Raw genomic sequence first — 11,929 nt, forward strand, 5'->3', positions numbered from 1 at the left:
CACTATGATGCTTCATACCGCGAGACCATCGGGAAGTGGTCAATGTTGTCCGAGGGGCATGATACGAACAATCTTTGAAGATATATCGTGTTTAAATCCAAATATGAAATATATAAGCCTTTTATTTTATTGTTTAAATCAACACAAACTATGTTAAACACGGGACATATTAACCAGTTAAACCCGAGTGTTATACATTGATAAAGCTAGAAGACCACCACGTTAAGTGAACATGAGTTTTATAAGAAGTTGTCGTTTGAATGAACATGTCTTTGCACAACGCAATAGAGACGAAAATGCAATCACAAAAGTTATAATTTCTTTAAATCTCTTAAACGCAAAACATATATTGATGAATAAACCTATCTTGAATGCTGTATGCTAGAAAGTGTCCATGAACACTTGAAATCATTTACATTGGCAGCGAGACAAAATGAATCCAATACATTATTATTAAATAAAACAAATGAGCTTATCAAACTGAAAATAAAATAAATATTAGCAAAGTAAACAATATGAAGAATTTCGTATTTCAATAAAATGTAAAACAATAACATTTTCAAATGAAAATATATGAATTAATAAAACAGTTGTCTTAGTGTCAAAATATGGAATAAAACAAATGCAAAAGGGTGTACTAAACCTACGACTTTTATAACGACATTTTTTATTTTGGTGTGTATATTTTGTATAAATATGGAACACTCAACCTTACTCTGAATGCCAGTAGACCTCATTGTAAAGTGCCTCAATGATGTTGAAGTTGTCGAACATATCCATACATATTCCTATAACTTGATATAAACTTGACATAAACATTTCTGATACAAAAGTGATTTAAGGTCCGTACATAATGTTCAATAGTTGTGTCATTAGAGAATGTTTTTATAGCCTCAATCCTGCTTCATCTCACACATGGATGTTGTTTTTGTTTACAATCAAATGCTTGAGTTATTTGTGTCTAGCGTAATTGTATACTAGTCAATGATATAAGTTAAAAAGAAATACAGTATATTATGCAAGAAATTAAATGCATGTATAAGTTATTCTCAGCAATAAACTTTAAAAATACAATATGCCGATATTCATTTCTATTATACAAATCAAATCAAAGCACAGAAGTTATTTCACAATAAAAATATTAAAAAAAACAGAAATTAATACAAGGTAGTCCAAATGCAATCCAGGGTCCATCTTTTGTGTACCTCAATGTCGACATTCTCTATTGCAGTATTAAATAGTATGTAGTCCAAATAATGTTCATAAACAATCCAATGGTCCACGCTTTGAAAAGTATTTTTAAAAAGTGTTATCTATTATTATTCGATCTTGTTGGATAATGTGGCTACATGCGAGTCATTTCTATCGTAATAAGTGCAAACTTGCAATATTCATGAACATCTACATCTAGCGCACGCATTGCCATATGTCACGTTCTAATATGTGCATCAAGTCATACACCGCGACTTCCAGATGTCAGTAGGAACAACCAATAGTTCAATTCTCTCTTGACGCTATGTGTTGGCGTACATCACATTGGATTCTACATACTGTGTCAGCAAGCTGTAGCAAAACCGATACTGTTCCTGAAATGATAAAATAAAATCTGCACTTAATAGTAATGGCTTAATCAGTGTATTATTAAAAGCTTATAAACTAAGAAATCAATCCAGCAATATAAAATCAGCATACATGTACTTTTATGTAATGTGAGCTATGCATACGGTTGCCATAACGAACTGTGTAAATTTGCGAAGACATTACGGTTCACATAATATCAAGTTCAAGTTAAGAAAGTTAAACACGAGTTGTAAAACATATATAGAATATTCCTACAAAGTTCGGTATTAGCTGCGGACGCCTCGTTCTAAGATGCCTGATGAACATAGGCAGCGACACTTCCCCATCCTTGGACATGCATTCCGTGGCGTAAAACAGTACCAGCAGCAGGCCGCTTCTTGTAGCACCATCTCTGCATGAACATACTAGACCATGCAATAAATATGTATACACAAGCATTTGTGTATTTTGAAGGTAATTTAATATATGCTTACGTTTTTGTAGAAGTTTTAGTTGATGCGTTTAACTTAGCTGCGAAAAAATGACGTTCAGTTTGGTATTTTCTTAATTATTCTGTCCGGAGCGCCGATACACAAGAGACAGAATGTCATACTTAAATTTGAAACATTTATCACTTAATAATATACACAAACGTCAATAGTGTACATGAAAGGGAAGTTGTTTTAGCACAGTGGAAGCACCGGTACATACAAGCACTGTATCAACGCTGTTGAAGATTTTGTCCTCTTCTCCACAGCGTCCATTAATATCAGAAATTCACCGACATTTGGCGGTGCCATCTGGCGCCTGGGCCACTTCTGGTACAGCAGCTGAGTTACCGTCCTCTCCTACAGAATATGTTACGCTTGACACCAATCCATTTAATGTGTATGGTATACAAATGTTTTGTTAGAGACACAATCTGACGGATTCTACGTGCAGCATTATACAACATTACACCATTATAACAAGGTATTTAATCGTTATACTGACCATCATCAATACAATATCAATTGTTATCAATAACATTCTTCTAAAAGTAAAAAATATAGTCAATGCCATTATATTCATTAATGTAGTAAGGTTCCTTAAATGATTGTCCTTATTAATAAAGTCGCAATAACCGGCGGTTTTCACACCACGATAAAGTGGCAACAACTTGTTTTGGGACAGTGAAACCCCTGAACAGTGTTGAATAAATATAGTTTAAACCCCCAAATGTTAAACTTTTTCATGTATTGAACTTTGAAGACTCTCGAAACAAAATAGTCCTCTTCGTGATGTTCCGTGATGAACATGATGTTAAAAGGGTCCACAGTGAGTGACCCCGTAGTAGGAAACATTCGACCGTCCTGAAAAAATGTATCAAACTAATCAAATTATGTATAACCTTTTCATTTCCTTCAACGAGGAATAATACCAATATGATGTGAAAATTGCCTGTTCGTTTTCTTCTTCGAGGACTGATATTTATATGATATTAACAATTACCTGTGCATTTCCCTCATTGGGGAATGTTACCAATATGATGTGAACAATTCTCTCATCGATGCATGTTAACATTTTTATGTCAACACTTATTTTTTAACTACATCATCGGGAAATATGATGTAAGGTGAACAACTTCCCGCTCGATTCCCTCATTCGGGAGAGTTACGGCTGTGATGTGAGCAGCAACATGTCCGTCGCCTTCATCGTGAAATGTTGCTACCAAGCCAATGTGATGTGAACACTTACCTTTTCATTTCCCTCATTGGGGAATGTTACTACCAAGCCAAGTGATTTGAACAATTACCTGTTCATTTCAATCATCGGGGAATGTTACTACCAAGCCAATGTGATTGAACAATTACCTGTTCATTTCCCTCATCGGGGAATGTCACCACCAGACTGATGTCCCTGCTCTCTATGAGTCTCCAGCAGTCCACCACAGTGTCAGACAGGGGCTTCTGAGTAAGGATGTACTTGTTGTCCACCTTGTAGCTCTGAAGTAATAAACGACATGTGATGTATTGCAGCCATAACCATGTATCAACAGTTTTCTTACACAGCAACATATCTTTCTTCGGCTTCAAAACTTGAGACCAGAAATATTTTAGTAAATTTCGTGCAACTTCTTGAAGGGCAATCAATTCTTATGTTCAATATCTGTTATATTAATTTTATACAAAACGACAAAATAGTTATATTTCCGATGATATTAATACTATACATACATAGTTAGAACACACAAAGGCGATTTACGCCAGCTCGCTATTAAATCATACCGGCATATATACAGCGTTGATGTAGTCATTTCTTTCGTCCACAGGAACAGTCAACATCGCTCGATATCGGTTATCTTCAATAATAATTTTAATAAATTAATTTCTGATACCAATTTCAAAAAAGTTAGTTAAAAATGGCTTGCCCTCAAACATTATTGTTATAACATATTTAACGTAAGCATTCTTTGCTTGCCAATTAAGAACACGATTGCATATGAAAGAAACATTATTTGCATGCTGTTTTATGTCAAATTTCTATAATCTTAATGGAGTTATGCTACGTTCAATGACATTATCAAAAGGGATATAAATGTGTCCATTTTTTAACACGACTTCGGTTTATTCTCGGCAACCGAAGCAGGGCGGACTGATTTTAACTATATGCTCACGAACTGTATTCAAGGTCATTAAAAAAATAAGTCCCGAACCGGTGACACCTCTATCAATTTAAGATAATGTCCTATATATGAACGTAGGTATCGTTTCCTATTTGAATCCAGTGTCCATTTATCGCATGGGTGACAATATTTTTTTTTAAACTAAAACGTTCAGCAAACGTTTTACATCAGGTGAAATGAAAATTCACGTGACATCTGGAGGATTTATATAGCATTTTAAAGTGTAATGATCGTATAATGATCGTACAATGTACAAGCAATTTAAACGTTTGCGAATGGATGAACAATCACACGGATAAACAGGTTGGCAGGGGAGGCAATAGCAGTGGCTTGGCCTTAGCCCTCTGGTAGAAAGTGAAAGGTCGTGTACAATGCACTAATAGGTTGCCATTCTAAAGAATTCTCAGTTTAATCAAACTATCTCAAGCTTTTTAAGTTATTACATGTACATATTTTGCGGGCCTATGGACAGATGGACTGGAATACCGAAGAAAGGACGAACGGAAAACTATCAATTGTCCTTTTCTGTGAAACACCAGAATATGACTAATGAAATATTGTACAAATCTACAAAATAGAGAAATACATAACCATAAATTTGCAATATACTCCATGAATGTGACTGACTGCTGAAACGACACAGCTTTAATGGATTTAGTTTTATATGCATATGATTATTCTATCGTTTAAATTATATGTTTACATTAGCTGAATTGAATCAGACGCGGTAATTGAAAAAAGGGAAATTAGAATTGAAAAAATATGGTAAGGGCGCTCGACACTGGGCATTGTCAAATCTCTACATTCGCAACACAATATTTCCAGTATAATACGATTTTTTATGTAAGCTCTTTACACCCTTCAAAGCATTTGTTCGTAAGTACGTACTCGGTAGTATAGTATCGAATCTGTTTTTCTTCGCGTTTTCAGGCATGGTAGCAACGGAATAAGGATCCCCCTCGTCACCTTTGATGTTTGCCCCAGCAAGCTCCAGTGTGTGGTAGGATGCCTCTGTCTAGAAGGGGCACGACACGATCAATGAGACAATTTTAAACATCCTTATGCGATATACCTTGGAAGCTCGACAGTATGATCGAAGTCAGGATGATGGTCAAGTTGTATATGACGAGATATATTAATTACTTAAAGACTTCTATTGGACACCTACTTATACAAATATCTGCACGGTCATTTAATTAAAAACTGTTAATGTAACGTTAACATAAACTTAACAATGAAAAACATATTGTACCAAATGGCAATACATTTCAGACTCTGAATGAGTAATGTACGTCATATATACAAGTGTATATATATATATATATATATATATATATATATATATATATATATATATATGTAATGTCATAATACAATAATGTAATACATAGATATAGGATCTAGCACGAGTTGTCATATCATACGAGTTCAGGAATTTTGTTAGTAAGCGAGCTTTTGGCGAGCTTACTAACGAATTTCATGGACGAGTTTAATAAAATATGGTATGATATGACAACGAGTGTCAGATCTTTTTCTATCACATGCTTTTAAATGAGCAAATTAAATAAATATTTACGCAAACATAATGATAAATCACGAATGTTGTTTACATTTCGTTACGTCATTTGACGTTGCAACGTCATTTCAGCAAAATAACAAAATGCGATTGGTCAATAAACGAAAACTAAGCTAATGAAAACGCTTAAAGAATATATTACACATGTGTAAGATAAAAATATATGTAATGGTTATATTACATGGGAAACAGGGTATGGCATGTGATATATATATATATATATATATTTGTAATGTCGTCAGATTTCATGGATAATCTAATGGTATCTTGTTTACAAAGTAACTATAATAAAACACGCGAACCTCATATAGTAAAAACAGTCCAGTTTTGTTTAGCTTTTGGTCGACTTGGAGAAGGATGTTTTGGTAATTGGCAAACTCATCGTTGGACACGAACTGACTGCGAAGAGTCAGGTATTCCACTATCAGTCTGTGTAAGTATTTATATTGGCCCTGAAAATTAGAACGATAATAACCCGGTTACCGACAAAAAGATTCAATATAATATATCAGATAACACACCATAATTAAATTGACAATTCAATCAACACGTCTTCAATGGTAATATTTCGTTTACAAAAATCCCATGAAAATCAGACACATATACTGTCATAAAATGATTGCAAGTGTGAATACCTCATGTAAAGAGAAAATATACTGTGGAAAGGAAACGAATGTCTACTGCTTTCCACTGTATCTCTTTTGCTTGACTCGTAAGACATTAGTTCAACATCTACTGAAATTTTTAATATTAACACAATTTTGTTTATCTGTTTTATCTGATATATATTACATGCATTATATCTTGTTCTACATATGTCTTTGTAGAGGGAATTTTCAATCATATAATGTATTACTTAAAGTGAAATAGGAATAAATTCGAACCAAATATTCTCCGAAAACAAATTGATATTGTTGCCGCCATTACACACCACGTCGATGAAGGTCCATTCGAATATCGTTGTTAGTGTATATTATTCAAAGTATGTACTGTTTATTGTATTCTTTTTTTTTAATGTAAGCCATGTATGAAAACTTAAGAAAATATTACCAATTTTTAGTTTTTATCGTTCAAATAATTATACTGTGACTGTAAACCATATCTAAAAAATCGGTTATTTAGAAAATAATACGAATTTACGAAAACTTCATAAAATCGAACCCTTCTAGATCTGAAAGGATTTTTTGTGTGAATGCAACGTGTAACGTTTACAACATAGAGGCGGTAGCATTGTGAGGTATTTGTAACTAAAGACCATTTTCAATGGAGAATTTTTTTTTTTAGTAGAACATTTACATTAAAAATCATTTCGCTTTTTGGGAGTCATATTATTATACAATTTCAAAGTCCCACCGCTGTTTGAACCATGTTAACTCGTTGCTGTCTCAACTTGGTCACACAGGCGTAGATATCGACAGTTTGTCTGGCCTGACCCTCGTCTATCAGTATGTCCATGGCGATGAATGTGCCCGTCCGACCAACACCGGCGCTGATAAATGGACCAAGACGAACATACTATATACGAATTCCAAATTCATTAAAACATACTTGATTTAAAAAGAACACTCAATATAGTGCTATGTATGTAAATTTGAACAAAAAATAACACTTCACTTAAATTTGGTTGCTTTTATAACTAATTACAACGTTGCTGACATGGGGAAATATTAAGACGTTCTAATAAAAATCATAACATTCAATAATGAATGGACGGTAAAATGACTTGAATACTTAGTTTGTGAACTGCCTTACCTGCAATGAACGACCCATGGTTGCTTTTTGTCGGGATCGTGGGCCCTGATCCTACGCCAGAAGTGCAAGAGGCTCGAAGTGCTAGCGGGCACATCTTTGTCGGGCCATGCCGTGTAATGAAAGTGGGTAACCACACGCGAGATACTTGGCTTGTCCTGAGGAAAGATTATTTAAATGAATATGACGTCATAAGGTCTATAACGAATAAGTATCCTGTCAATGGGTCATGTTTACTGAGGACTGCCTTTATGAAGGCTGGTATAAATGTTTGTTATATGTCGTGAGGACAGCGTATCCCTCTTGTTTCAGTGATATTTATGTTACGTCTATTTATTAAACAAATGTACAATAAATATACGGTGGTATTAAAAATCTAAGTACTGACAGTACTGGTGTGACGATGCTTTTGAAGAGGATGGATATAAAAGCATCAATTTATGTTTATCTAGAGCACCACAATTGTGTATGTGGGTACGAAAATTTGGGTTCGAAAAAAATGTGGGTACAAAAAATTTGGGTACGAATTATGCCAAAAAAAATGGGTACGAAAAAAAATGGGAACGAAAAAAAAATTTGGTACGAAAAAAAAATTTGGTACGAACACATTTGGGTACGAAAAAAATTGGTACGAAAAAAAAATGGGTACGAAAAATGTTGGGTACGAACAAAAATTAAGGGGTACGGGGAAGTAGTACCCTTGGGGAACTTGACCCATTCAGCGAAACTGGGAGGCGGGTTACATTCTCGATCAAATCTAAAAATAACTACATTTGGGGTTTTCCCAGCGTCACAGCGGTGGAAGTGCCACCTGGCAGTTTCGTGTCTGGTTCCTGTTCCGAACCTCTCGATAAATTTGAAAGAGGACGGGAACCAAGTTGCCTTTACCTTTATCAATGATAATCAGCGAGGTATGCCGATTAAGAAAATTTAGCTAACTCAATCGGACTGGCTCGGTCTGTTACATAGGTCGAGATTGTGAAGAATTTTTTCATGGTTTGATAACTTTGAAGAGCTGCTGAAGCAGCATTGTCAACATGCGGGCCTGAAAGGCCCAAAGTCGCTCACCTGAGATTTAAAGGAACTGACCTGTTCTGTGCAGCCCAAGATGTCATTAGAACAGAATTTTCTTACCAACTTTCATGACTAGTGAACACCCTGGCAGCCACGTTTTTAAATAGACCAGAACCATTTTCATACACATCCAAAATATTATTCAAAAAAATATTCTGACAAAGTTTCATGAAAATTCATAAGTCAATATAAGGAAAAATGCCCCTTCCCCCTGGTGGCCATGTTTTTCAAGCAACTGGAACCATTTTCGAACTTGTCCAAGATATCATTGGGACAAATCTTCGGACCAAGTTTTATGATGATCGGACAATAAATAGGGCTTCTAGAGAGTTAACAAGGTTTTACCAAAGCTATAAAAAGAGAAATGCCACGCCCCCTTGGCGGCCATTTTTTCCACCAACCGGAACCATTTTCGAACTAATCCAAGATATCATTGAAACAAATCTTCTGACCAAATTTCATGAAAATTGGGCAATAAATGTGGCCTCTAGAGTGTCAACAAGATTTTACTAAAGCCATATATATCCATATAAGGAAAAATGTCCCGCCCCCTGGTGGCCATGTTTTTCAAGCAACCGAAACCATTTTCAAACACATCCAAGATATCATTGGGAAAAAATCTTCTAACCAAGTTTCATGACGATCGGAAAATAAATGTGGTCTCTAGAGTGTTAACAAGGTTTTACTATAGCCATACAAGGAAAAATGCCCCGCCCCCTGGTGGTCATGTTTTTCAACCAACCTGCATCATTTTTAAACTCGTCCAAGAAATCATTAGGATTAATCTTCTGACCAAGTTTCATAAAGATTGGAAATAAATGTGCTCCCTAGAGTGTTAACAAGATTTTACTAAAGCCATATAAAGCCATATAAGGAAAAATGCTCCGCCCCTTGGCAGTAATGTTTGTCAAGCAAACGCAACCATTTTCAAAGTTATCCAAGATATATAAATTGCATGAAGATTGGACAATAAATGTGGCCTCTAGAGTGTTAACAAGATTTTACTCAAGCAATATATAGCCATATAAGGAAAAATGCCCTGCCCCCTGGTGGCCATGTTTTTAAAGCAACCGAAACCATTTTCGAACTCATCCAAGATATCATTGGAACGAATCGTCTGACCAAGTTTCCTGAAGATCGGAAAATAAATGTGGCTTCTTGAGTGTTAACAAGGTTTTATAATAGCCATATACCGCCATATAAGGAAAAATGCCCCGCCCCCTGGTGGCCATGTTTGAAGCAACCAACATCATTTTCGGACTCGTTTAAGATATTATTAGGATGAATATTCTGACCAAGTTTCATGAAGATCGGACAATAAATGTGGCCTCTAGAGTGTTAACAAGGTTTTACAATAGCCATATATTGCCATATAGTAAAAAAGCCCCGCCCCTTGGCAGCCATGTTTTTGAAGCAAACGTAACCATTTTCGAACTCATCCAAGATATCATTAAGAACCAATCTTCTGACCAACTTTCATGAAGATTGGATACTAAATGTGGCCTCTAGAGTGTTAACAAGGCAAATGTTGACGCCGCACGACGCACGACGCATGACGGACGACGAACAAAAGGCGATCACAAAAGCTCACCATGAGCATATTGTGCTCAGGTGAGCTCAAAATGGACACGAAATGGCTATGACGTACGCACGCGATAGATATGACTTGCGCACGCGATAGGTATTAGGTGCACTCGTCATAGCTATAATGAGCGAACGTCATAGAAACCTTTGTTGCCTTTATGACGCCTGATAAATAGGCATTCACTCGATAAGTAAATGAAATAAAAGATGAACTGTTCAATCACTGAAGTTCTATTCTTATTTGCACATTATATAAATGATACTATGCTTAAACTCGGGAATTATCAATACAATTTGACAATAAACGTTATATTTAACGTCATGGTTATACCAGTGTCAAACATTTAATTTGCAATTATATAGTAATGGAAAGAACGAGAAATAGCACTATTAATTTCTACCTTGTTGACAATTTAAGCTTCCGAACTGTATAGTCTGTGAACTCCTCATTATAGATCAAAGTTGTTGTGAGTGCTTGGAAATCCATCTTGAAACCAACTTCAAGAGGCCAGTACCGCAAACATTTCATCTGTGTATGTTTAGTATGAAAAGCAATACATAAATCATGACAAATGTAGTATAGAGTATGTATGTTGTTTGCGTGCATTCGTAGCACAGAAAGTGTAACCATAGTGCAGTTTTAGTAAACGTTATGAGACCGTCACCATTTTGAGACTTTTTTTCAAAAATAATGGACAAAACAACATGCAAAAAAAATGGTTCTTAAAATTTACTATACATATATAACGCATTTAAAATCGCGCCAAATGTAAATTGTAAAGCATTTACTCAATTATATTTCCTAATGTGTTATTTATATATTATCATTAGGTCGTTCCACCGTTACGTATACCAATATAACTTACTTTTGCCATTTCAACGAGATTCGTTACCATGACTACGGTAGATACGTCATATTGCCAAATCATTTGCCAGAAGTCATCCATCATAGCCTTCGTTGGGCCTTTAAGCATATTATGTAGAACTCGTACAACACCGTTATATACATGCGATATTAACGACGAACACCTATTATGCGATAAAACTTCTGTTATTACGAGTTAAACTGGCAAATCATAAAGACCGTTGAGTTTTTAAATACTCACCTTGCGATGCAATATAAGCTCGCTTCTTGAAGAAACCCTATAAAAGAAAATAACACCAGCACATATGCGTGTATTAAATCATTAATAAGGGCAGACGAGTGATTAAACAACAATAATAATAATAGTAGTAGTACAATCATAATATTATTATATACATAAGATAATATAGTTAATAATAATAATAATAATAATAATAATAATAATAATAAATAATAATAATATTACAATACTACTATAACTTTTAATAACAATATACTATAATACATGCATGTATCTATAAGGTATCATCGAAACGTACGGTGTTAGTTTTTTTTTTATAAAACAATGCGAATATGATTTTCATAAACAATTTATGTACTTATCAAACAAATTGTTTTTAAGGTACATTATTTAAGATAATGAGTTTGTTTTATCGATGCGATGCGATTTGTCGTACTCTATAGCACTTATATGTTTTAACAAAGATTCAAACCGCACCTCGATGAAGCAAGCATTGATGTTATCACTGCCTTGTTTGCCATCAACAATGTCAAGCACTACGCGACAGTGGTCATCTGAATATTGCCATATCAGGACCGTGTCGTGGCACACATAAGGGCTATACAATACAAATTT

At 34.9% G+C, this 11,929-nt stretch overlaps 1 protein-coding gene and 1 long non-coding RNA gene across 2 annotated transcripts; both read right to left on the minus strand.

Annotated features, from left to right (window-relative positions):
- Positions 1 to 2,693: 2,693 nt before the first annotated feature.
- Positions 2,694 to 8,545, minus strand: LOC127878299 (receptor-type tyrosine-protein phosphatase U-like). The gene is made up of 8 exons (XM_052424819.1): positions 8,516 to 8,545; positions 7,554 to 7,708; positions 7,155 to 7,290; positions 6,104 to 6,253; positions 5,114 to 5,240; positions 3,828 to 3,901; positions 3,414 to 3,545; positions 2,694 to 2,912 (listed from the first exon to the last, which is right to left on the minus strand). Exons 1-8 carry the CDS (start codon positions 8,543 to 8,545, stop codon positions 2,694 to 2,696), a joined length of 1,023 nt encoding a protein of 340 aa, XP_052280779.1.
- A 2,069-nt stretch (positions 8,546 to 10,614) lies between these two features.
- On the minus strand, positions 10,615 to 11,875 carry LOC127878054 (uncharacterized). Its single transcript, XR_008048725.1, has 4 exons — positions 11,792 to 11,875; positions 11,315 to 11,351; positions 11,075 to 11,172; positions 10,615 to 10,737 (listed from the first exon to the last, which is right to left on the minus strand). It is a non-coding gene; the product is annotated as an uncharacterized LOC127878054 (long non-coding RNA).
- Positions 11,876 to 11,929: the final 54 nt, after the last annotated feature.

This window comes from Dreissena polymorpha, chromosome 4 (genome assembly GCF_020536995.1).
Source record: "Dreissena polymorpha isolate Duluth1 chromosome 4, UMN_Dpol_1.0, whole genome shotgun sequence".
Lineage (NCBI taxonomy): Eukaryota > Metazoa > Mollusca > Bivalvia > Myida > Dreissenidae > Dreissena > Dreissena polymorpha.